Source organism: Pneumocystis jirovecii (assembly GCF_001477535.1).
Source record: "Pneumocystis jirovecii RU7 chromosome Unknown supercont1.4, whole genome shotgun sequence".
Lineage (NCBI taxonomy): Eukaryota > Fungi > Ascomycota > Pneumocystomycetes > Pneumocystales > Pneumocystaceae > Pneumocystis > Pneumocystis jirovecii.
In genome coordinates this window covers 490,848-516,458 of record NW_017264778.1, presented here as the reverse complement: position 1 = coordinate 516,458, position 25,611 = coordinate 490,848, and the positions used below count along the sequence as shown (strand labels likewise).

Sequence of the window (25,611 nt, the reverse complement as noted above, 5' to 3'; positions counted from 1 at the left end):
TATATGGTTTTTGAGATTCAAACAATTTCCATCATTGAATATTATACAGTATCTTTTATATTATTATTTTAAATGCTATAAAATACTTAAATATAAAGCTCAATATTTTTTTAATGTTATTAATTATAAATAAATATATAACATATTTAGAATTTGCATATTTAAAGATATTTCTCAATTACATGTAACTCCTGTTTAATAAGCTATCGTATAATACTTTTAATATTTTCGGGTTTAACAAAAACTTTTTCACCCGTTTTTCTTACTTGAACTTCTAATTCACCTGTTTCTTTCCAATGTTTTCCTATAATTATAATATATGGAAATCCTATTAAATCAGAATCCTTCATTTTCCATACAAACCCTTTATTTTTCCTATCATCTATAATAATAGAATCTTCTTCAAAATAACAAACAATTATATCATATACTTTATATAATATATGGTCTGAATCTAATGATGATATAATTACTGCTTTCCAAGGCGCAACAGATGTTGGCCAAACAAGGCCTTTATCATCCTTATTTATTTCTGCAAGAGAAGAAAGTATCCTTGAGACACCCATTCCATAACATCCCATTTCAATTGGCAAAACATCCTTATTTTCCTCGGAAACATATGTTGCAGATAAAATTGATGAATATTTTGTACCAAGATAAAACGTATGTGCTAACTCTATACTTTTTTCAGATTTCAATGGTTGAGAACACTTATAGCATAGATCATTTTCTTTTGCTTTAATTATAAAAGCTGTTATTAATTTATTTTTGAATTTTTTTAAATAACTTGGATATATAAAAGAATCAGGATTAAAATTTGTATCAAGAATATGAATAATTTCGTTTTTGTAATAATCATCAATTTCATAATTTGTATTATCTTTAAGCGTTGTAATTATTATTTCTGAAGTTACATTTTTCATAATTCTATTGATAAATACTGTATTAATTTCACAATAAGAAGGTATATATGCAATTCCTATAATCATATTGTCCATGTTTTTAATATAAAAGCAATTGCAATTCTCCAGTTTAAACGGTATTTGATGTTTCTGCTTAATAAGTGCAAATTCTTCATTTGAAACATATCCACAAGATTGACACATTATAAGAGAATCTTCACCCGCTATTTTATATAATTAATTAAAATTTTTAAAACATTTATATATTACACGGAAACAGAATATGAAATTCATGAGAAAGATATCCTCCAATATTTCCACTGTTAGCTTCAGCCTAGAATATTTAAAAAAATAAATAAAATGTACTAAAAATTTACCATAATTACAGGTAATTCAAGTTCAGAAAAAAATTGTTTATATGTATTACATATCAATTCATAAGTTTGAATAGCATCTTGTTTAGACTTATCAAATGTATATAAATCGTTCATAATAAATTCACATCCTCTCAATAAACCCCTTCTTGGCCTAATCTCATCTCTAAATTTCTTTCCTTAATAATATTAAAACATTGCATACAAAAATAATATTATATACCTGTTTGATATAGTTTTAAAGGCAAATGTCTCCAGCTTAATATTTCTTTAGCAACTAAATTCGTTATTTCTTCTTCATGAGTAGGAGAAAGACAGTATTCTATTCCTTTTCTATTTTTGAGTTTAAAAAGCTATACAAAATAAATGCATTTTAATATATATAATTAATTATAAACCTCTTTTCCTAACAGTTCCCATCTTTTTGTTTTTTTCCATAAACTAGATGTCAAAAGATTTGGAAGAGATACCTTAGATGCGTCTAAAACATTGTCTTAAAAAAAATGTTAATATAATACTTACTAATTTTATATAAAAATTTATCAATAATTTTTTCTATTTTTTCTTGAACTCTTAATGCTAATGGCAAAATTGTGTATATTCCTGGTGATGACTATGACTTTTGAGTTTAAAAAAAGTACAATATTTTATACTTGGCGCAAAAATCCTGCTTTAATTAAAAGATCATGACCCGTCTCTTTTATAGTTTAAACTAAATAATAATTGTTAATAAAAAATACCTTTTTTTCCTGAATTCTGACAAAAAGTATCACTTGGAATAAACGTATTGCTTAAAAGTGATCTCTGGTGATTCTGATAGTTTTTTTAACATGTAAAATAAAAAAAATAGTCTTACAGAGATAAAGTGAAAATATCTATGACATAATAATAAGCTATAAAAATTAATTAAAAAAATACAAAAAAAACAATATTCTAACTTATTTCTGAAAGAAACAGTGTTCTTAGAAAATATTTTAATTACCATAATCTATTAAAATTCTAAAAATTATTTAATGGATCTTCGAATAGAACCTTACTAAAATCCATACTAAATTATATATGTAACATAATTATTAATGAAAATAAAAATTAGTTATTAAATTATATATTGAAAATTTTAAGAGAAATTTCATAAAAAATATATTCAGTATATTCATCAATATGAAGATTTCCCATAAATGTAGCAATATTTTTATCAAGTGATTCTTCATTAACTGTTTTTTCAAACGAATTACTTGTAAGATTTGGATTTGAAGATGAATAAATTAAACTTAAAGCTTTTTGGGCTTTATTTTTATATTTTAAATTAGGCTTTAAAATTTAGAAAACTTAAATAATATATTATTGTATAACCTTTATAATGACTGAAATAAAATTAGGAGGGTTCCCATATCTTAAAATGCTCTCAATAAAAACTCTTATAGCTTTTAAGTGTATCCATGCTTGAAATGTATCGCTGAAAGATGTGTGTGCCAATCGTAAAACTTCATTCTAAAAATAATCAATTGTACTAAAGAAAATAAGTGAGAAACTTACCCACAGTTTATTTTCCTTTTTCTGTGCTTCTTTAAGAATATTTTCCTCTTCTATACGAAGATCATCTTTATATTCAAAATCCCTTGGTATACATCTAATCGTAATCAATTATTAATAACGAAATAATACAATCTTACTTAATTTCATGACATTTTTGTTTAAATTCCTGTATATATTTTTTGAAAACTACAACACTATAAAGAATATATTTATTATCTTTAGAAATTTCACTAATTTATATATTAAAAGCAATGAAAAAAAAAAAAAATAATCTTACAAAGCAGAACGACAAACAACCATTGGTGTTAATGTTTCATAGGATTTAAGCCAAAGATTTTTGTTAAAACTATATAAAGTAAGAAAGATTTAAAAACATCAAATATTATAAACATAGGTACTGAAATTAATGCTGTCTCAAGATACTCTGATTCTTGAACAACATGCTCTTTTTTTACAATATTTGTAAGACTACACTGTGATAAATCTCCTCTACAAATTACATTAGATATTCTTTAGAATAATATATAGACAAACGTGTATTTTCGTTCCAAAACAGAAAGATTACTTTTTGCTTGAGTATAAGATTGATATTTTGTTTTTAATTCTTCTATTGAAAAAAGTTCCTAACCAATAATTAGTTTATTATAAAACTAACATATTTTGCACATCTCCAATCATTTCTATTAAAACATTGATCGATAAATCCGTTCTATATTTCATAATATCCCATTGAAATGTTTGAAGATAATATTCAATAGACTCTATTCTTATTAAATAAATATTACTATGTTTCAGAAAACAAACTATTATCGATAGTCAGTTGTTGCATGCATTTGTGCACATCATTTTCTAAAAGTATTCTTAGAATCTCTGGTATTTTCAAAATAGATTCTTTAATCTGATCATCTAATTTCGCAACATCTTCACTCTGGCAAATCAAAGAATCCAAGTTTCCAGCCTAAATAAACGTAAAAACACATCCAAAAAATAAATATTAAAACCTTCAAGCGAGGTATTGAAAATTTAAAAACTTGTGCATAATCATAAGTAGAACATGATAGATGTGTAATAAAATCCTCAAAAGTAGTCGTTTTTTCTTCAAATTTTTCAGGAATAGATACAAGCCAATAACAATAATCCATTTTATTATTCTAAAATCTTTTTTTCAAACTTAAATAACTTAGCTTTATGTTTTAATTTCAATAGAAATACGTTATCAACTGTCTATCGTTTTACGAGATTAAAAGCACTTAAGCTTTTTCAAAAAAAAGGTAAAATTTCAATAATTAAAAGAAACATTGTAAAAAACTAGTTATAATATGGAACTTCTTAAAAAACATGATCCTAATGCCTCCTTTTCAAGTCTAAATATGGAAAAGGTATTTTTCGTTATTAAAAATATGAATTTTTGTCTTTGAAAAAATGATTAGTTTTAATAGAATTTAGATAGAAAATATGAGTACATCAAATGAAATAGAAGGTAATTCTTTGATATTTGTCTATTGATATAAATAATGGTGTATAGATGAACCAATAATTGTTCTTGGGGAAGAATTTGATCAATATGCTATGATTTTTGATCGATACAAGGATTCAGAAATATTTGGTGAAACAGGGTTACTTTCAAAATATTATATGTACGGTCAAAAAAGGTGTTTATTTTCTAATATTTGTGTTTACTTTTTTATGGAGTTCAGGATGGATACATTAATGGAATCTGAACATTATCAAGACTCCCCAGAAATCGAGCAGTGGGATTTAGAATGTAAAACATGGGATCTTATCCAAAGATTATATTCGTAATTTTCTTTTTATATATGTTAGTAGATTTGATTGTTAAAGTCATCGTGTACAAAAATCACACGAATTACCAAATATTCATGAATATTCATCAAATGTAATTTTAGAAGAAGCATTTTATATTCAAACTCCAGAAGCTATGGAGAATACGGTTTTTTATTTTGATTATATCTTTTATGTATATCATTAATAATATTTTAGATTATACTAAATTGGTTAAAAGATATCTTTCCAGAACCTCCACTATTAGAAATATCAGGGAAAAAATGGTTATATACAAGAGAAAGCATAAGAATGAAAAGACTACAAAGAAAAACACTTAAAGAAGATCAATTAATTGATGAATTAGATCCTGATGCACCAACGAGACAACGAAAACTTTTAGATGATAAAGATTTTGTAAGAATTAATTTTATTTAGATATTTTTGTAACCTTTTTAGGAATTTGAAAGAAAATTTTTACGCAATTTATTTTTACTTATAAGATCAGGAGATTTTGATAAAGCATGTGATATCTGTAAAGAAACCGGTAATTTTTTGAGGTCTGCAATTCTTCAAGGATGTATTGAGTATAGAGATCCTTTAATTGGTATAATATATTCTTTATTTTACCATCTTTATTAAAAATAATAAAGATAATGATAATTCAGAATTGGGTGTCATGGGAACCAAAAGAAAGCAACTTTGGAAAAAAATGTGTTATGAATTGTCTAAGCAAACGGAACTAGATCCTTACGAAAGAGCTTTATATGGTGCTTTATGTGGCGATCTTCAGTCGGTATATTTGGCTTTAATTGTATTAATAATATTTTATTATTATTAGGTACTTGAAGTTTGTGAAACATGGGAAGACTATTTATGGGCATATTGTAATTCTATTTGTGAATATCAGATAACTATGGTAAAGATTATATATAATGAAATATGGTATTTATGTTATGAAATAGAATCTTAAACAACTTGGAAAAATTAAACCATCTCAAGTCGTAATTATTCCAAATGTTGATTCCATTTCTCTACCTTCTATTTTGGAAAATTTAATTCATAGTGATAATGAGCTTATAAGGTATAAATCTTTTTCAATATTTAAAAATAATATTTTATAGAAACGATGCAAATGAACCAATGAGAATTATTCAATCGAATATTATAACATCGAAAGTTGATGAATTAATTTTAAATTTGAATACGCAGTTACAGGATATTAAAAATGGGACAAGTTCTATAGATATAACGTCAGTTCCTTCTTTTTTAAGATTTGTTGTTCATTTTATTTTATTATTAAGACATACAAATATATCAATTGATCAAAATAATTGCAACAGTTTAATACAAGCATATATAGAGTTGTTGGCTGCAGGTGGTAAGGTAAATTGTACTATTTTTAAAATGCTATAATTTTTTAAAATTTATAGCAAGACATTGTTCCATTGTATGTGGCTCAACTTCCTCATGATATGTCTATAGAAATTTATGCAAAGTTTTTAAGTAGTATGTTAAATTTAAATTACAGAACATACTTAACATATATAAAGATATTAACGATGATCAACAACGTATAGATCAGTTGCATTTAGCTGCTAAATATAAACTTGATATATTAAATTCATTAAGAAGAACTGTCGATATTGTTTATTCTACAGCATTGATTAATGATGATATTTTTAATTCTTTTACCTTGGAATTAGTACCCATCACTAGTACACCATCTGAATGGGACTTGCATCAGATAAGAGCTTTAGAGTGGATGAAGTCTTCAGATGATTTGAAATATGATATTATTTACAAAAGCAATATTCTTTACAGACGTTTTCTCTGTATGAATACTTATAGATTTGAAAAATTTTGGTTAATTATTTTAGTAAGAGGAAAACTAAATGCTGCACAAACCCTTAATTTAAGGTTGTCTTCGTCAGTATTAATAACTAAAGATATGGTAGAAAGCGAAGATAGCCCTGAACAAGATAAAAAATTTAGACATGCAACAGAGTATTTAGGTTATTCTTCTTTATGTATTGGGTATATGAGATATGAAAACTGGAAAAATATTATGTCAAACGGCTTAAATGATATGTAGGCTGTATTCAGTTAAATTCACAAATTTTAATTTTTTAATATAGTAAAAATAAAATAGACTCTACTGAAAAAAGACAGTGGAAATTAGATGTCCAAGTTAGTATTAATCTATCTGTATATATACTTATTTTTAGAGAGCAGTGGAAGAATGCGTTACAACCTTCTACGAGCTTATCCAAGGAAATTGGCTGCACCCAAGCACATTCTTTGTATCCGAGTCTGAAGGTACTCTACATCTGCTTTCTCATTCCACCATATAATCTTAAATACACAACAGATCCAATTATATACAACGAACTAGTGAAAATAAGAAATATTTATATACCCGAGCTTGTTTGTCTTCTGCATAAAGTTTACTACGATACTCATACGCTTTTTCCAAGGCGGGCTGTTTTTATCTTCTTATCTACATTAACCCTTCATAGAAATTTGCACGCCTGCATGGAATTGTCCTGCATTGTGGCCGATGATGAAAAAAAGATATACGAGGCATTCCTGCTGACCCACCGCATGCCCCAGTACCTTAAGCTGCTGCGCCAGGCTTCAATAGCCATGCTTGGCTCCCATCACTCCCAATCCGCCGACTCATTGTGGAACATATAGCCTGTATTCTACATTATACATATTATACACTTATACATACTATACACTTATATATATTATATATTATACACTTGTATGTATTATACATATTATACATATTATATATACTATATATATTATATATATTATACACTTATTATACATTATACATGTTATACACTTATTACATATATTAGTTGCATATATTATACACCTCTGATCTAAATACATTTCTAAATACATTTTTCTATAGAATTTATCATCCCTTTTGCTCACATTTCTACATCTTTTTCTCTAGCAAGTCCCTCTGCCACTAGACATGCTAAAACACTTCACACTCAAAAACCCGTCTACATTAATTCACTTTGGCTAATGTGGCTCCACCCTGCTCCAAAGGGCGTTCACCCTTTGTCTTGTATTATATAACAAACTCTTCACAAAACACTCTTATCCAAACACTCGTCATTTAACTCTACATTTAATTCTATAAAACCCCTCTTCACATACATTTTATAACATTTTGTCCTTTTGTGCATTTCTCTTCTCTGCTGCATACATATATATCTTTCGACGATTCTTCGACGATTATCTCAAATCTCAACAATTTTTTTTAGCGTCGCCACTCTCCGTTCCAAAATATTATACACTTTATACTGCAATATTTATACTGTTTGTATCAACTTTGCATATAAAAGCACTTCCAATGCTTCTTTTTTCTCTTCATTTATTTTCCATCCAAACTGCATATATTTTCTTCCTATTTTCCTTCCGAATATTTCTTGCATTATACTCCACCGAAATACTTTTTCCTTAATCGGTAAAACTGAGCTAAGATATAACCCGTAACCTCAAAGCTGGCTCTTCAGAGTTGTACTTCACATGTAAGAAAACAAAGAACACTGCAGAGCTAAAGGCAGCATTTAGCATATATAGCATATATAGTATATATAGTATAGTATATATAGCATATATAACCATATATAACCATATATAACAGATTAGGCAAAGGCTGAAGCAGATTACAAAGCTATCATGTTATGAGCAGAAATATGTCGGAGCCGAGGCAGGAACTGCCAACCATTACAATTGACGCCTCAGTAAGGAGCATCCCGAGGATCCGCAGCAGACGTCTAACAGTGCTTGGCAGAACATTTCGCCGGACGCATCGCGCGAAGACAGCAGGCGTAGCTGCAGCCAGACGTCAGAGTTATCGGAGTTGCTGACGCAGTACGAGGGGTCGGCACAGCGGCGTGGAAGGTCATGGGACGGGTCAACGGCGACATCGTGTTCCTTCCAGAAGAGACCAGGCAGCAGCATCCGCGAGGCAGCGCTGCGAACATTGGCCATTACAGGGACGGAGGCAGAGACGCCATTTGCATTTACAGCAAGGCAGCTACAGGCGCTTGTGGACCCAAGGAACGTTGAGATTTTGCGGGTTATCGGGGGGATTAGGGGGTTGTACCAAGGCCTGCACACGGATCCCACGGTGGGGCTGAGTGTCGATGAGAAGGACGTTAGTGAGTGTGTAACACTGAAGGATCTAATGAGCATGGAAGACTACATGGCGTTTGTGGGGTTTTGTGTGTGGGAGGGTCTGATATTTGTCTAGATATGAAAAGATGCGCAAAAACTATGAAGCAAAGAAATCCACGTCGAAAAAGTCCACGTCGAAAAGGAGGCAAAAGTCGTATGAGGATTACATATTTTTGGAAAAGGGGAGCAATGGGTCTTTTTCCGGTGTATCGGTAGTGTCTCAGAATGAATCGTTTGTTTCGAGGAAGCCTCGTTTCATGTCGAAGACAGCCATGCGTTTCAGGAATCTTTTTTCGTATATTATGATTGCTTTTAGCAGTATTGTTCACGCATTGTCATTGATTTCAAGGATTATGCTTAAAATTAAAGTTATACGGGTTTTAAAAGAGATATTTATCGGTAAATCAGAGACATATGAGGATTTTGTAAACCTTTACGGTGATTCGTATAAAACCCGTATCTCTGTTTTTGGCGTAAATAGGACGCCCAAGCATCGTGTGAAGGGGATAATACCACTGATTCTTCATGTTTTCAGGGATCCTATACTTATTTTGTTAATATGTGCCACGATTATATCCTTCGCTATCGATATATATCACAGACTTCAGAGTGTTTATGGTAATTCTTCCGGGGATTCTGAGCATTCAAGGTCAGTTTTATTTATAGCGTAAGGCAAAGATAGTTATTAATTTTAAAAGTATAGATGGTATTGTTATTTTAGTTGCCATTGTCGTTGTTTCACTTGTTAGCGCCCTTAATGACTATCAGAAGGAAAGACAATTTGAAAAATTAAATGCAAAGGTATCTCCGAACGGTTTTTTTTACAACATGTTTCTTATGTTTTTAATAAGAAAGAAGATTTCGAAGTCAAGGTTGTCAGATCCGGAAAACCTACTAATATTTCCGTTTACCAGCTTCAAGTTGGCGATATATTGCTTTTCGAGCTCGGTGATCTTCTTTCCGCTGATGGAATTTTAATCGATGGTTATAATGTATCTTGTGACGAATCAAGCGCTACTGGAGAATCAAATACAATCGAAAAAGTACCATGTTCTTTGTCTTTATCTAGCACATCGTCCAAACTGATATTCGATGAACGATATGACCCTTTTATGATAAGTGGAAGTAAAATAGTTGAAGGCACTGGAAAATGTATTGTTACGTCTGTCGGAATACATTCTTATTACGAAAAAATTATGACTTCTATTCAAACAGAATCAGATGATACTCCGTTGCAAATAAAATTGAGTAAATTTGCCCTTGGCATTGCAAAATTCGGAATATTGTAAGTTTTCCCCCTTTAAAACTTATAATGTGTAATAATTTTTTTTCAGTGCCAGTCTTTTATTATTTAATATCCTTTTTTGTCGCTTTTTAATAAATTACCCTGAAAACAAAGGAACACCTTATGAAAAAACGATGAGTTTTATGAGAATATTGATTAGTTCTATAACGATAGTTGTTGTTGCTCTTCCTGAAGGACTTCCTCTTGCTATTACTCTTGCTTTAGCGTTTGCTACGAGAAAAATGTCTAAAGAAAATAATTTAGTACGCCATTTAAAATCATGTGAAACTATGGGAAACGTAACTACTATATGTTCGGATAAAACCGGTACTTTGACTCAGAATAAAATGACATTAGTTATTGGGGCATTAGGCCTTTTATTTCAATTTCAAGATTATTCTAATTTGGAAATTGATGAAAAAAATTCCCTAAGTAATGCAGATTTGTTAGATATTTCCACTCTTTCGAAATCATTAAATCCTTTTGTAAAACAACTTATTATTCAAAGCATAGCAATTAATTCTTCTGCATTTTTAAGTATAGATAAACAAGGTCAAAGTATTTTTGTAGGATCCAAAACAGATTGTGCTTTATTAGAATTTGCTCAAAAATATCTCAATATGGATAATCTTAGTACTGAGAGAGCAAACGCAAATGTGTTACACTTTATACCATTTAGTTCTTCAAGAAAATATATGGCGTCAATTATTTCTTTGCCTAATGGAGGTGCTAGATTGTATATTAAAGGCGCCAGTGAAGCATTATTAGAGTATTCTTCGTATATAATTCATGATCCTTTTTCAAAGGAATTAGACCGTCTTTGTGTATTACCGTTAAAACAAGAAGATAAAGATTCAATATATAAAATAATTTCCAACTATGCATCTATGTCTTTAAGAACTATTGCACTTCTTTATAAGGACTTTGATGTTTGGCCTATTAGCGGCTCTCAAGTTTCATTAGATAATTCGGATGTTAGTTTCAATACTGTATTTTCTCAAATGGTTTTTATCGGGGTAGTCGGTATTATGGATCCATTAAGGGAAGGTGTAAAGGAAGCTATTAAGAAATGTAGAGATGCTGGAATAACCGTTAGAATGGTAACGGGTGACAATAAAATTACGGCAGGAGCTATTGCCAAATCTTGTGGTATACATACACCTGGGGGCATTCTTATGGAAGGAATTGACTTTAGAAATTTAAGTTCTGAAGATATGAATATAATAGCTCCCAGACTCCAAGTTTTAGCGAGATCTAGTCCGGAAGACAAAAAGATTCTTGTTTCTAAACTTAAAGAGTTGGGCGAAGTTGTCGCTGTAACGGGTGATGGTACAAATGACGGGCCAGCGTTAAAGAAAGCGGATGTTGGATTTTCCATGGGAATATCTGGTACAGATGTAGCTAAAGAAGCTTCTGATATAATTTTAATGGATGATAATTTTGCTTCTATAGTTAAAGCGTGTGCATGGGGACGGGCAATAAACCTTGCTATTAGGAAATTTTTACAAGTATGATTTTTTTAAATACCGATGAATTAATCAATTGATATATATAGTTTCAAATGACGGTTAATCTTACCGCTGTATTACTTACTTTTATAACAGCAGTAGTCAGCCCAAAACTAAAGTCTGTTCTTAATCCAATACAACTTCTTTGGATCAACTTAATAATGGACGCATTTGCAGCATTAGCTTTAGCAACAGATCCCCCTAGTACAACTATTTTAAATTCTAAGCCAGAACCTAAAGCGTTACCTTTAATTACTTTTCCAATGTGGAAGATGATTATCGGGCATTCTATTTACCAACTTTTAATTACTTTAGTATTATATTTTTGGGGAGATGTTATTTTTAAATATGATGAAAAAAGGGCTACAATAGGCACTCTACCTACTTTAATATTCAATACATTTGTATTTATGCAAATTTTTAATGAGTTTAAGTAATTATTTATGATTTTGATTATTTTTTCTAACATATTAAGTTGTTGGAGACTAAATAGTGAAGCAAGTATTTTAGAGGGAATTCGTTCTAATCCATGGTATATTTCTATTAACATTATTATGGTACTAGGTCAAGTGCTCATTGTTTCTTTCGGAGGCAATGCTTTTCATGTTAAACCTCTCAATTTAAAGCAATGGGCGATTTCATTATCTTTAGGAGCATTATCAATACCTATTTCAAAATTCATCAATTGTATTCCTGATAGTTTCTTGGAAAAAATATTACCGAATTTTATTAAACAATCTCTCTTAATTTCAAACGGATCACCTGATAATCAAACACAGTGGAATTTAACTTCATTATATGTTAAAGATGAGTTATCAGTCCTTAATGTTTTCAAAAGCTCGACTTTCTCTAGTTCTAGAAGTCGTAGGATGAATAAGTTTTATGAAAAATTATCACAATCAATCAATAAAAAAGATACAGAAAAGGTAAAAAAAATTTTATCTAAAAATCGAAAATTACAATCATCTACATTCAAAGCTGCTACAGTAGCTCCTGCAATTATGGTAGGCTCTATTGGCGGCTGTGTATCTAATACTACGACGGAAAATGATACATTACTTGACGAATCATTACGTGATCGTGGTGTTGAAATTTATTCTGATACAGATTCAAAAATAAATATTTCTCAGTCAGAGTCATTAAAAACATCCTAGCATTTATTATATTTATACATATTTCTATATTGAATATAAATTATATAGTTTTATCTTTAGTTTATATTTTCATCAATATTTGTAAATTTTATATATTTTCATACTTTTGTATAGATTATCGATGAAAAAAATTATTAATAAACTTATTTCAATTTATTTGTTTTATACATATACAAATCCTAGATTAAGATATGATAAGCATTTAGATTCTCAACTATACAAAAATATAAAACACATTTCAACCATTTCGTCAGAAAAACCAAAGAACAAAATACATAGAAAAATGATTGAGATTCTTTCTATTTCGTCAATTTCTTTATTTCTCGGTTATAAATTTAATGATATATTGCGAAGTTTAAAAAAGGATAATCAAATACCTTTAGAAATATGTGAAAGAAATGATGGTAAATAAATCTTTTGAAAAAAATTGTTATTTTGATCAAATTAGAAGTCGAAAATTATATTGAAAAACATCCTTTGGTTCAAAGTTTACGTTCAGATTCATCTTTTTCAGAATCGAGACCTCATTTAAATGTTTCTTTAAAACAAAAATCAAATAACTTTACACTTGGTGTTCTTTCTGGCAAAGGGAAAATATCAGTTGCACCATACTGCTTTTATGATGAATCTACTAAAAGAATTATTGTAATTCTTCATTTAGGACCTCAAATATGCGGTTATAGTTAGTTTTATACTTTATACTTTTTAATTAAATTAATAATTACTTAATAGATAACATTATTCATGGAGGCCTTCTTGCAACGTAAAACATTATACTATTGCTTTTATCTTTCAACTAACGTATATATTAGCCTTATAGATGAAAGTTTTGCAAGATGTGTAAGTAGTTTTAAATAAACAAATAAACATATTAATCAATATTCAAAGGTATATTTAGCATCTGATAGAATACATGTTACTGCTAATCTTAATATCAACTACCGCTCACCTGTTTGATTCCATACTTTTATCGTGATTAACTAATTAACAAAATTTCTTATAGGCAAAAGCAAATCAATATTATGTTCTTAAGGCTACAATATCGAAAACAGAGGGTAGAAAAACTTGGGTTAACGGTCATATAGAACCTTTAGACTCTTATTCAATATTCGGAAACAAGTTAAATAACTCTGTAGTCATTGCTGAAGCAACTGCATTATTCGTATAACTCGTCTTTACTTGTTTATGTTGAAACTAAATTAATTTTAGATTGAACCTAAATATTCTTCATTTATTAAAGTATAATACCTGTTTTACTTTTATTTCTTATTTATTTTTAGAAAATCATAAATGTCTAAATATATGTATACATTCCCAATCTATTAAAATAATATTTAATTCGCTAATATATCGCACATATAATCCTATAAATAAATTTATTTTTTAAATATTATTTCCAAATATTTTTTTAGTTTGCATTATAAATCATCAAAAAATATAAATTACACAAAACTATAAGTCAAAGATTTAAAAGGACAAAATCAACCGGCACAGCATTCTTTTGTATATTTATAACATGTGCTTAGTTGAGTTTTACTCTTTACATTTACGGGTTTGCGTGGACACTCTAAAAATTTAAAGAATTCCAAAAATGGTTTCAAAAGCACCGCTAGAAGCGCCATTGAAATCATCTTTACTAACAATCGAAAAAACACAATGCCCAAAAGACCTTGTTCCTTTAGATAACCTGGGTTTCGGCAAGACGTTTACCGGTAAACGAACACGCCAACATACACACATCGACTCAGTATTCATCTAGACCATATGATTGTCTGTGATTGGGAAAAATCCAAAGGCTGGAGCTCTCCTCGAATCATCCCGCATCAGCCGTTTTCTCTTGATCCCTCGTCTCTTGTTTTTCACTATGGGTTTGAGTGTTTTGAAGGAATGAAAGCGTACAAAGTCAGTCATCCTTATCCGCTTTTCCATTCTCCTCACTTTCCCAGGACAGCCAAGGCAGAATCCTCCTTTTCCGCCCCGAAATGAATATGCGGCGTCTTAACCTATCTGCCGCACGCATTGCCCTTCCCACCTTTGATGAAACCGCACTTCTTGAATGCATCTCCAAACTCCTCATTCTCGACTCTCGATGGATTCCCTCCAAAAAAGGGTATTCCCTCTACATCCGCCCTGCCATTATTGCCACGGAAAACACGCTTCAGCTGCGTCCCTCTCTTTCTGCATCGCTTTTTGTGATTGCCTCGCCCGTGGGTTCCTTCTACAACTCCAAATCGGCTCCTATTTCCCTCTACGCCACTTCCGATTGCGTAAGAGCATGGCCTGGTGGACTTGGCGACATCAAAGTCGGTGGAAACTATGCTTCTGGCATCCGTCCTCAGCTCGAAGCCTATCAAAAAGGCTATGACCAGATTCTCTGGCTTTTCGGCGCTCAAAGATATGTTACCGAAGCCGGCTCTATGAATTGCTTTGTCTGCTGGACCACTCCTCATGGCCAAAAACAACTTATCACCGCTCCTCTCGATGGAACCATTCTTCCCGGCGTCATCCGCGACTCTGTCCTCACTCTTGCCCGCGAGCGCCTTGCTCCCCGTGGATGGAACGTCCTTGAAACCCTATTCACCCTCGACGATCTTATCCTTGCTGCTTCTCAACATCGTTTGCTCGAGGTCTTTGGTACCGGTACTGCTGCTGTTATCTCGGTAAGTCCCTACTCCGACTGCCATCCGGCCACTGCCCAGCCACCACTCGGCCATTGCCCATAATTGTCTACTCTGGGCTAACCTAGGCTAACCCGGGCTAATCCCAATGATTTTGCTAATGTGCTAGTCGGTCCGCAAGATTGGATATAATGGAGGCGAAATCACACTGCCTGCTGAGAGCTGGCAGGCCGGCTCAGTCGCTCTGACAATGCACGAATGGATAACAGAGATCCAGTATGGATCAGTCAATCATCCCTGGACATATATTGTTGACCCAGCAGATACAGAGACAAACACATCAACTACACTAGAAACGGCCATACCAAAGCCGTAAAATTTAAATTATACTACTAGCCATACTGTTGCCAATCCTTTGCTAAGCGTTTATCCCATGTCTTTCCACTCTTTCGATTCCTCCTTGACACTGTCCAGTCTGCACACTTAAGCTGCTGGTTCCAGCGAACCCTGAGGCTTCTGCGGCTCCTGTGGCCCCTGTGGCTCCCCTGGCGCCGCCAGATGCTTTGCATGTCGCGCACGTTCTTCAGCGCGCTCCCGCGCCCAGGCTGCAATGCTGCAGCGTCAGTACACTTCATATCCACACCCGTTCCACTTACTTTGCCTCTGGCTTGTATGCACATATCACTGCTGCTGCACCAAAAAACCCACCCATCCCATACATCCACATCTTTGTCCATGCGTTGCTCGTGTTACTCACCATTATCTTGATTTCCTTTTCCCTGCCCTATTTATAGTTCCAGGGCTAGGGTTCCTTTGCAGGGCGAGGGTTAGGACACTTCCGTTTATGGGCTAGGGCAGGGTAGGGCTGGTTACCCTATTAGGCAGAGGCTACCCGATTGGGCTTCCCCGGAGTTCCCAATGGGTCTTTTGTCCAGGATGCCCTGTCCAGGGCACCAATCAGGATCGAATCAACAGCTTCTAGTATCTTCTGGAACGTTCTAGAATCTTCCATTGCGCTGCATACATTCTACACATGCTATATTACACTATATTACATATACACTAATATACACAAAGTACGCGGTTGCTCTGGTTACATAGTTGTCTTGGCAACCACACGTGCTCTGTCAAGTGCTGCACTGCTTGCTGTTTTAAGTCTATGTTTGTATTCGTGGATTGTGATGTCAAGTTTAACGATAGTGTTGTGTTTGACCTGGGAGTTGTCAGCGTGTTCTCTATGTCTATTGCTTACCTCCCAAAGCTCACCCACACCTGGGAGGCAAATTTGCTCAATTAGCCTGAAGTCGTGGCTTACAAGTACAATTCCGCCCGTCCATGCATTGCATGCCTTTGCCAGTGCATCTATTGACGCAATATCCAAGTGATTCTGCTTCTGTCAGCACTCTTTACATCCCACTTTTGGCGCCGCCCAACTGTCAACCTTCACGACCACACTAACCTCAGTCTAACTACATCTGGTAAGCGCTAACCACAAAAGGGCTAGCTAACTGCATCATGCATCGGCTAACCAGATGAAGACTACGCTACTAGATGAGACCTACGCTAACCTAATAAGACCTTTACTCACAGAATCAGGAAAACCCTAACCGTTTATAAAATACACTAACCTTATAAAGACCTTCCTAACTGTACAAGGCAAATGCTAACTTTATAAAGTCAACACTAACCCCCCATAATGTTAGTATTAACCTTGTAAGGGAACATTAGCTGTACATGGACAGTCCTAACCCTATATGGTAAACACTAACCGTCTTAAAATATGTCTAACTTTACTAGGACTTCTCTAACTTCTCTAAGATTTATTTAACGTAATAAAGCTAAATCAAATACAAAATTAGCTGTATAAGGTCATGTCTAGCCCTATAAGAGAAAGTGCAGTGCACTTATGGTTAGGCGGCACCATAAACTTTACCCACCGTAGGCTCATCAAGCAAAAGAATATGAGGTGTCTCCAGTGCGAGCTCAGCAAATACAACACGGCTCTTAAGCCCATCACTTAATGTGCGAATCTCTGCTGTCTGATGTCCTCCAGAAATCCCGAATCTTCCGAGATGTGATCGCCATTGCTGAACATCTTTTCCTGGATATATATCTTTAAACTTAGTATGAATATAATCGAGAGGAGATCTGTCGTAAGGAAGCTGATCAGCAGAATGTTGGCAGTATTTTGCAAGTTTAAGGCCTGAATTTCTTGATACAGAGCCAGTTGTGGGTATAAGAAGACCTTAGAGGTGTTAGAGGTGTATATAAAGAAGTATAAATATAAGTGAAAGAGAACCCATAATAAGATTAAGTAATGTCGACTTTCCAGTGCCATTTTTTCCAACAAGAGCAATTCTAGAATCCATATCAATGCCAAAAGAAAGGTTTTTATAGAGGGCATTCTCGGATTTTCCATCATAAGAGAAGGAGACGTCATTAAACTATACATAAATAAGCAAAAGTGATAAAGGATAAGTATAATAAGAAGAGTGATGAGAGTGAAGATAAGGAGGAAGTTAGCAGGAAGGGAGGGGGAAGTACAGAAATGATTGGGGGAGAAAGCTTTCGAACGTTCTCAAACTTAAAAGAAACAGTCTTAGGAGGATCGACCTTTTCGACAAGACCAGCAGCATGCATCTTGTCAATGATCTTTTGCTTGGACTTGGCTTGGCGGACCTAAAAAAGTAAGTGGAAGTGAGTTAAGGCAGGAGGGAGACAAGGTTTGCATAGGTGCCGGCACTTGCAATAAACTTTTTGATATGTGCAATTTCGTCTAACAAAGTTAGCAAAGTTAACATTGAGTTAGTATAAGGTTAATATCAGGCTAACATAGGCCTAGTATAAACTCATCATATGCTCAGTGTAAGCTTAATGACGCTTAATATAGATAGCGTACAGAAAATGGCAGATGACAGAAAACAAGGAATGGACACTAACCTTGCTGCTTGGTATATGCTTTCATCTGGTTGACCTCGAGCTCGTGCTTGGTGCGCACGTATGCATCATAATTGCCTCCATAATAGATAAGCTGTCGATTAGGTGTCAGATCAATAATGTTGGTACAGACATGGTTCAAAAAATCCTGTGAATGTGAATTCACTACAAGAATCCGACGATATTGCGAGAGATATGTTTCCAACCAGACAACCCTAAACTCGGTTACAAAGATAATAGGAAAAAACAGCAGCAGAAGAGGATTAAATATTAAAGAGCTGAGTGTCAAAGCATCAGGAAAGCATTAGGAAAATACACAAGCATCTACATGTCCCAAGGACGCTTAAAAGATGTTCAAAGAACGCCCAAAGGAGGCCCAAAGCTATCTAAACAACTGAAACAGAACAAAGCAATAATACTGAGCCAAATAAAAATCCAGTAGACCAGATAAATCAGATAGAGCAGACAAAATAGCATGGTAGTCTATGATAGCATAGTGGTTCTGGATCTATCATAACATGTTGATAATTTTATGGGATTGATACAGTCTTGCAGAGTTGATCTGAAAGTACTGCTACAACCCCGATGCCTTGGTGAAACAAAATATGATCAAGTCACTCAACAGTCACTCAATAGTTACTTAACAGTCAGTCGACAGTCAGTCGACATAAAGCAAAAAGATAGACTTGGAAATGTCTTGGCAGGATCTGGGACTTCGCCATACCCAGAAGTATATCGTCATGTCCATGGTACATTGGCTATGATTAAAAATATATCGACTATGCCTAAAAGTTATCGGGTGTTCCAATTAGAATACTTTAAGCTTTACTTTGGTTGAAACCCAGTTTAAAGCCAAAAATACCACAACACCAGATCTGTTGCTATAATACAAAAATGATATCACTGCACTAGCCAAAAAAATCACTTAAAATATTGATCCTTCTTAAAATATAATACTTCATTGAGACAGAAAGTAAAAAATAATGTACAGGAAAACTCTGTTTACTAAATATCCAGTCTACAAAAAGTATGCGAAAAACGTTAAAACTCGAAATATATACTTGATCTAAGTATATATGTTCTATATATTAACTAGAGTTGTTGGTCATATCGTATACAAAAAGGATCCTTTCAAGTCGTGTAAAATCCTCTATACGTTGGCTATAAAAGCATTATGTTGATTTTAATGATTGATGCATCTGTTTCACTTAAAAATGCACTCGCTCTGCTTACCATACATTCATATTAATGTATATCAATTTATGTCTTCCTTGTATAAATGGTACATGTGCCTCATATAAACTACATATATGTTTTATATAAAACGGCATATGTAGCTTATAAACACAGTAAACATGCTCTATATAAATAGAATATGTGCGTTGAACGCACTTAATCACTCTTCTGCTGCTTTATTCAAAAATTCTTACGCTTCAAGATCAAGATGGTTTGTAGGTTCATCTAAAAGAAGAATTGTCGGTTGAAGAAACAATGCACACCCAAGAGAAACACGCATTCTCCACCCACCACTCATTTCCTTTGTTGGCATCTTCATTCTTGCCGCACTAAATCCTAATCCATGTAAAACATTAGCTGCTCTGGCTTCTAGTGTTCCCGAGTCCAGCTCAGCCATACGTTCCACCAATTCATCCATTAATGCATCAGATGAAACTTCATTAAAATCATTACCACCTATTCCACCATTTCCTCCTGTTCCTCTTTTCCCTTTCTGTCCTTTTGACGTTGAAGCCGTCTCTCCTGATGTAGCACCGTTTTCTTTTGTAAGTAGCTGCTCAAGTTCTGTTTCAACCGCTGCAAGCTTAGAACGTGCTTCTGAAATGATATAATCAAGTGCAGAAATATCAACTGGAGGTGCTGCTTCATTAACAAGGAAAATATCAAAATACGCTGGAAATGGAATATCTCGTGCTGCAAGTGAACGTAAAAACGTGCTTTTACCCGATCCATTTGCACCAAGAAGCCCATATCGCTGTCCATGGTTTAATTCTACAGTTGCTGATATTCATCAGCACAAAACATCAGTCAATATTAATAAACCATTCTAATATAGTTAACAAAAAAAAAATTGGCTTGAGACAAGCAAAAATGAGTATATCTGAAAAGCAATAATATAACGTTGCGCCATAGTGTATGAATATACACCAACTCACTACATACACTACTTAATCAAGTGTATTATTCCAAATACACTATATCCGTTATTATACTGCTCTCTTTGCCATATTTAGGTGTATCTAGAGCCGCTAATAGCCACAAACATGCCTCTAAACCCTTCTACAGCAAAAACAGGCCCAATCCCCATATATATAAGCCTGCTGCTTGGACATAAAGCTTCAATCTCCCACTATATACACCAAAACTCACATCTATGCCTCAGATTCGAATGCCAGCATTTTTCCAGGCGCCCAACTGATATTTGCATAGCAATTTATTGCAATTTATTGCAATTTACAATATTTTACAAGGAGTTTACTACATTTTACAATCTTTGCAATATTTCATAACGTTTTACTGCATTCTTCCGCACTATATGCATCTTCATCAGGAATACACACATTTCTACTGGAACATATACATTTTTGCTGCAATATACAGACTTTTGCTGATATATACCCATCCTTTCCGGGATATATGCGTCTTTGCTAGAATATATGCGTTAAATCTTGCATATATCCGCAGAAATGCCACGCTATATGCACCCTTTCTCCCTTATACACACTCGTTTCTTTTCAAAGTTTTTTGCCTGAATATTAGTATACACCCAAATATATGCGCCATATTGGATGCATTGTACAACATATATCGGACTATATACGTTCCAAATGATTCTTCTTGTGTTTTTATGCTATTCTTTTGCATTTTTATGCCCTAATTGCACCTCTTTACCCTTATATTTCCTCATATTACTTGATCTCTCGTTTTTTTCGCTCACCTCAATAAGCATCCGCCCGTGAAAACTCAGTGTATATTGTTCAATTCGGAGATCGCGGCTCATTGGTTGGCTTGTAAGAACACCGCTTGCACTCAGATCAGAATGAGAATTCGTTGTTTCCGGCTGAGATGCAGATTTTTGTTGTGTCTGCTGCATCTGTTTTGCCAGCCGCTGCGCTTTCTCACTCTAAGCATGGTAAATATGTATACTTATGTATATTGAGCGCATAAATAACCTCTCGTTTAAGCTTTGACGCAGACTTCGACATGGCTATGCAGTAATTACTGTATAATTAGATAACGAAAATCTGTCGAAACGAAAGTTCGATTGTGCACTAAAGGCAGTTTGAGCAGTAAATAAGCCTTAACAAGAGGAAATATAGCATATATTACAAAGTAATGGGGCAGAAAAAGCAGAGAATGGCTGATAACAGGAAAAAATATGGGAAACACGGGATATATGCGCTGGAAAACAGCGACTCCCGTGCAGCACACGTATAAACGCTTGCACAGTGATGTAGATATGTGCATAGTATATACACAATGTACGCGTACTATCCATAGTATATATGTTATATTTTCTGTATATGCGTTATCTTGTGTATATATGTGTTATTTATATACAGCATATACAGTGCATACGCTGCACAATATACTATATACTATATATGTATAGTATGTCTAATGTATGCGATATGCTTATAGTATACACAATATACATAGTATATATAGTGTACAGACAATGTATATATCTACTCTGCGGAGTATGTGTAATGTATGCATGATGCATGCTATATATGCATAGTATACTCTATATGCACTATGCAAAGTACATGTTTAGTGCAGTGTATGCATGCAATGCGTACAGTGTGGCGCTATACATTCCATGGTGTATACTATATGCACTGTACGCATCACAGTATGTATCATTATATATACTATGTATACACATATATACACTATATCTATGCTATATGTATACATTCTATGTATACTATGTATACACTATGTATATACTATGTATGCCTTTATGTCTTTGTATTCTATGAATGTTATATGTTATATACACGTTATATACATTGTATACACAATATATACAACACATTCCATGTTATATTATACGCTATGGCATACGCTATGTTACACACTATATATGCGTAGTTCCGCAGCGCCGCGGCCGTTGAGCCGAACGAGCTGAGAACAGTAAAGCTTAGTGTGGTCGACTAAGAAAATACAGCATAAATGGAATAAAATAAAATGTAATAAAGTGTATTAAAATGAAAATATAATGCAATACAGTACAAATATAAACCAATATACTCTTTGTATGCAGAGTGTATGCGGAATCTATGCGTATTGTATGCGCATTATATGCGGGTATATATATAGCCAGGCAGTTCGTCTGTATAGGTGGAACGAGGCGTATCGAGAGACACTAATCGTGGTAATTCGAGAGAAAACGCATAATATTGGGAGATTCAGCGGATATAAGGCGCATATATTAAATAATCAAGCGCATATAGCAAGCATTTTGGCAGAAAAAAGTGAAAAAAAGGGTTTCAAACGGGCTAAAAAGAATATTCAAGAATTATCAGCATTTTCAGCAGAAAAGAAAGATGTCATATATTGATTGGAGAGGATTGTCAAGGGAAACGGGAGAAGAATCGGGGTAAGAAAGGATAGAAAATAAAAAAATTGCAAAGAAATGACAAAAAAACAGATTTTCATTTGAAGATACATATGATGGATTAGGAGAAGAACTGGAAGAAACGAAGGATGATATGAATGAGGACACGTTTGGAATCGATGCAGATGGAATTGGTGAGAAAGAGGTTTTTTTCCGGGTTAAAATTGAAGGATTTTGAGGGAATGATTTTGATTTTTCTACACAAACACAAAAAATGGTAAATTTGATGAATAATGAGCAAGTTTTGTATAGAAGCAAAGGGAAAATGGGATTAGAAGGAGGGAATATCCAGGGGATGTCAAAAATTTTGGAAAAAAAGGACAGTTTTTCAGAAAAATCTTTTAGATATGATGAAAATGAGCATTTGCCGCATTTTCAGGAGAAACAGGAGAGATATGATGCTAAAGAAGCTAATTCATGTATGGTAATAGGGGATAAATGGTAGTGATTCTGTTTTTTAATTATTTTATCGTAGAGGGCCTTTGAAAATTCCATGATTGAACTGCCTAAAACCTTTGTTTCGGAAACAGAGAGATATTCATGTGAATCAGCGAGAAAACACCTTAAAGGATGTATGAGTTTAGAAGAAGTGGAAGCAAAGTTTTTTGATATTAGTAAAAAAAAAGATTTTCAAGAATCGAGTCAAAATAATGTTTTTGATATGAAAAAACTAGATGCTGCTCTTTGTACACAAACGAAAAAAACAGACAAATTGCCTGAAGCCAAGGGTTTAGAAAGGACATTACCTAGGTATAATTTTTATACTGATACATCATCTCAACACGTCAATCATTCTGAAAAAAAAAAAAATGAAAAGACAGGTGAAATAAGGATATTACGTAAAAACCATGGAGATGATATGGTAAGTCATGGGTTTTGGCTATCTTTATCTTATACTATGGCTTCAGTATAACGGACTTATGACTATTTCTGATAAGAATTTTATTAATCGTATACAACTTTCTCAACTTGTCTCTGATGACCCGTATTCTGACGACTTTTATTATTACATCTATAATTCTTCAAAAAATGAAAATAGCAAGCAGAAACAATCTAAAAAAACCGATAAGCCTGATAAATCTGATAAACTCGATAAATCTGACAAGCCTGAGACGCTTCATTCAGTACAAAATGAACAAGCTTCTGATAATCTTAAAAATAAATATAATGGGAATCCTATATTAGAAATGTTACAACAAATACAGAATATTGTTGCCACTGGAAAAATAAAACCAAAAGCAACCCAACTTAGTTTAGAAGGAGCATTAGGAAAAATATCATTTAGTACGGTCAGGACTCCACGTCAAATTCTTAATATCAAAAAGCCAATAGACAATAATACTGATCAGAATAACAGTGTTAAGGTTTTTTTGCGTGTATATTATTTTTTTTTTACTCTTTTATAGATATATAATGCGAATGTTAAAAAGAATCATAAATTTTATCTTTATTGTATTGAAAAAATATACGATGATTTATTAGAAATTGAAGAAATATTTCGAAAACAAAAACGTGATCAAGAAAATGACTTGCTCGTAGATAATGACGAGCAAAATAAAAGACTTAAACTGCTGAAAGAACGAATATGGAAGAATCTTCAAATAATGGAACCAATTACTAAGAAGTATTTAGATTTATTAAAAATGCATTTCATTTTAATCGTTTTTAGTCCCGATATTGTTCATCCATTTATAACAATTATATCATACAATAAGGGCAAGAAATTGATACCACGAATATTTGAGCATATTAACACTGAACAAAAATTAGCAATTTTAACAGTAATTGCTATACATTTAGATCGCCTTGATGTTGTTTTGTACGATTTATATAATTTGTCAAACGAATCTCGTTCTCTATCTATGAAAGAAAATATTGATACATTTACGCAAGTAGCATTGCCATCATTACTTACATGTGTATCAGAAGCATCTTTGCAGATCATAATTGATATTTTAAGTATTATGTTGGATAGGATGAATTTTCAACTAATAGCTATGACTAAAATTGGTCTTTCATTTCTTACAATGCTTATTAGTCGAGCAGAAATTATAAAGCAATTTGGACAAGCTAATGAAAATGATTTGAAACAATGGTTAGCATTTTTAACTATATAAATATATACTCATTATTTCAAAGGCGGAAGGTTTACGATTTAATGTTTTCTAAATTAGTAGGACGTTTCGTATGTGTTTTTCCTCCATCTTTATCATTTTCCGACGAAATATATCCATGGCAATTTATGGCTGCATGTGCAATTTCATCTACAATTGAGCAACAACATATACTAGTCACTGAAGTTCGGTATTTCATATTTATTTTATTTAGATAAAAGTATTTATTTATTTTTCTAGAGAAAAAGTTTTAGATAACGTTATTTCGAGCAAAAGTCTTCCTCCTGATATTGCTGCGATAAAACTTGGCAATGTTAATTTATTTTTACATGCACTGGGATTGGATATTGAGCAGCTTAATATTTAATCCTAGATAAATCATATCACTTTTAAGATATAAATATTATATATACAATAATATTCTGAATGAAATTTTAATAATATTTTATTAGATTTATATGTTAATATTTAAAAGAAGTTAATTATAATATATTGGATAATATAATTTTATAAAATGATTTTTTTTTTACTTGATTCGTTAAGCTTTACATTA

The 25,611-nt window shown here is 32.8% G+C and overlaps 11 protein-coding genes across 11 annotated transcripts; 6 read left to right on the top strand and 5 right to left on the bottom strand.

Moving 5' to 3' along the window:
- Positions 1 to 203: 203 nt before the first annotated feature.
- T551_01142 (proline-tRNA ligase) lies at positions 204 to 2,323 on the bottom strand (the record flags this gene model as incomplete). Its single annotated transcript, XM_018373405.1, has 11 exons — positions 204 to 1,126; positions 1,173 to 1,236; positions 1,280 to 1,455; positions 1,500 to 1,629; positions 1,675 to 1,757; positions 1,799 to 1,889; positions 1,930 to 1,973; positions 2,017 to 2,089; positions 2,133 to 2,169; positions 2,215 to 2,264; positions 2,309 to 2,323. The coding sequence occupies 11 exons, from the start codon at positions 2,321 to 2,323 to the stop codon at positions 204 to 206; spliced, it is 1,686 nt and encodes a 561-aa protein (XP_018230573.1).
- A 54-nt stretch (positions 2,324 to 2,377) lies between these two features.
- On the bottom strand, positions 2,378 to 3,954 carry T551_01141 (H(+)-transporting V1 sector ATPase subunit C; the record flags this gene model as incomplete). Its single annotated transcript, XM_018373404.1, has 10 exons — positions 2,378 to 2,587; positions 2,630 to 2,767; positions 2,813 to 2,906; positions 2,950 to 3,042; positions 3,090 to 3,158; positions 3,203 to 3,301; positions 3,347 to 3,435; positions 3,479 to 3,573; positions 3,617 to 3,770; positions 3,814 to 3,954. The coding sequence occupies 10 exons, from the start codon at positions 3,952 to 3,954 to the stop codon at positions 2,378 to 2,380; spliced, it is 1,182 nt and encodes a 393-aa protein (XP_018230572.1).
- Positions 3,955 to 4,131: 177 nt separating this feature from the next.
- On the top strand, positions 4,132 to 7,410 carry T551_01140 (uncharacterized protein; the record flags this gene model as incomplete). The annotated part of the gene is made up of 18 exons (XM_018373403.1): positions 4,132 to 4,191; positions 4,259 to 4,292; positions 4,338 to 4,464; positions 4,510 to 4,611; positions 4,655 to 4,763; positions 4,814 to 5,011; positions 5,054 to 5,201; positions 5,248 to 5,390; positions 5,436 to 5,513; positions 5,560 to 5,678; positions 5,719 to 5,980; positions 6,028 to 6,103; positions 6,148 to 6,429; positions 6,475 to 6,685; positions 6,733 to 6,784; positions 6,823 to 6,913; positions 6,966 to 7,071; positions 7,114 to 7,410. 18 exons carry the CDS (start codon positions 4,132 to 4,134, stop codon positions 7,289 to 7,291), a joined length of 2,376 nt encoding a protein of 791 aa, XP_018230571.1. The 3' UTR covers positions 7,292 to 7,410.
- A 522-nt stretch (positions 7,411 to 7,932) lies between these two features.
- T551_01139 (uncharacterized protein) lies at positions 7,933 to 8,197 on the bottom strand (the record flags this gene model as incomplete). The annotated part of the gene is made up of 2 exons (XM_018373402.1): positions 7,933 to 8,098; positions 8,145 to 8,197. The coding sequence occupies 2 exons, from the start codon at positions 8,195 to 8,197 to the stop codon at positions 7,933 to 7,935; spliced, it is 219 nt and encodes a 72-aa protein (XP_018230570.1).
- A 616-nt stretch (positions 8,198 to 8,813) lies between these two features.
- T551_01138 (calcium-translocating P-type ATPase, PMCA-type) lies at positions 8,814 to 12,750 on the top strand (the record flags this gene model as incomplete). Its single annotated transcript, XM_018373401.1, has 7 exons — positions 8,814 to 8,836; positions 8,880 to 9,452; positions 9,502 to 9,604; positions 9,655 to 10,088; positions 10,138 to 11,596; positions 11,644 to 12,029; positions 12,072 to 12,750. The coding sequence occupies 7 exons, from the start codon at positions 8,814 to 8,816 to the stop codon at positions 12,748 to 12,750; spliced, it is 3,657 nt and encodes a 1,218-aa protein (XP_018230569.1).
- Positions 12,751 to 13,033: 283 nt separating this feature from the next.
- T551_01137 (uncharacterized protein) lies at positions 13,034 to 13,995 on the top strand (the record flags this gene model as incomplete). Its single annotated transcript, XM_018373400.1, has 7 exons — positions 13,034 to 13,154; positions 13,199 to 13,432; positions 13,483 to 13,513; positions 13,563 to 13,590; positions 13,639 to 13,701; positions 13,754 to 13,912; positions 13,960 to 13,995. The coding sequence occupies 7 exons, from the start codon at positions 13,034 to 13,036 to the stop codon at positions 13,993 to 13,995; spliced, it is 672 nt and encodes a 223-aa protein (XP_018230568.1).
- Positions 13,996 to 14,341: 346 nt separating this feature from the next.
- On the top strand, positions 14,342 to 15,744 carry T551_01136 (branched-chain amino acid aminotransferase; the record flags this gene model as incomplete). Its single annotated transcript, XM_018373399.1, has 4 exons — positions 14,342 to 14,462; positions 14,510 to 14,652; positions 14,697 to 15,410; positions 15,538 to 15,744. 4 exons carry the CDS (start codon positions 14,342 to 14,344, stop codon positions 15,742 to 15,744), a joined length of 1,185 nt encoding a protein of 394 aa, XP_018230567.1.
- A 107-nt stretch (positions 15,745 to 15,851) lies between these two features.
- T551_01135 (uncharacterized protein) lies at positions 15,852 to 18,169 on the bottom strand (the record flags this gene model as incomplete). Its single annotated transcript, XM_018373398.1, has 15 exons — positions 15,852 to 15,981; positions 16,025 to 16,140; positions 16,261 to 16,395; positions 16,483 to 16,581; positions 16,621 to 16,758; positions 16,810 to 16,822; positions 16,937 to 16,971; positions 17,022 to 17,035; positions 17,079 to 17,112; positions 17,163 to 17,181; positions 17,220 to 17,227; positions 17,297 to 17,613; positions 17,668 to 17,812; positions 17,913 to 18,047; positions 18,089 to 18,169. The coding sequence occupies 15 exons, from the start codon at positions 18,167 to 18,169 to the stop codon at positions 15,852 to 15,854; spliced, it is 1,419 nt and encodes a 472-aa protein (XP_018230566.1).
- A 668-nt stretch (positions 18,170 to 18,837) lies between these two features.
- T551_01134 (uncharacterized protein) lies at positions 18,838 to 19,143 on the top strand (the record flags this gene model as incomplete). The annotated part of the gene is made up of 1 exon (XM_018373397.1): positions 18,838 to 19,143. The coding sequence occupies one exon, from the start codon at positions 18,838 to 18,840 to the stop codon at positions 19,141 to 19,143; it is 306 nt and encodes a 101-aa protein (XP_018230565.1).
- Positions 19,144 to 19,731: 588 nt separating this feature from the next.
- T551_01133 (uncharacterized protein) lies at positions 19,732 to 21,526 on the bottom strand (the record flags this gene model as incomplete). Its single annotated transcript, XM_018373396.1, has 3 exons — positions 19,732 to 20,321; positions 21,213 to 21,444; positions 21,494 to 21,526. 3 exons carry the CDS (start codon positions 21,524 to 21,526, stop codon positions 19,732 to 19,734), a joined length of 855 nt encoding a protein of 284 aa, XP_018230564.1.
- Positions 21,527 to 22,873: 1,347 nt separating this feature from the next.
- Positions 22,874 to 25,425, top strand: T551_01132 (uncharacterized protein; the record flags this gene model as incomplete). The annotated part of the gene is made up of 9 exons (XM_018373395.1): positions 22,874 to 22,926; positions 22,978 to 23,078; positions 23,124 to 23,368; positions 23,420 to 23,806; positions 23,853 to 24,308; positions 24,351 to 24,568; positions 24,614 to 25,039; positions 25,084 to 25,248; positions 25,299 to 25,425. The coding sequence occupies 9 exons, from the start codon at positions 22,874 to 22,876 to the stop codon at positions 25,423 to 25,425; spliced, it is 2,178 nt and encodes a 725-aa protein (XP_018230563.1).
- Between the last annotated feature and the right edge of the window lie 186 nt (positions 25,426 to 25,611).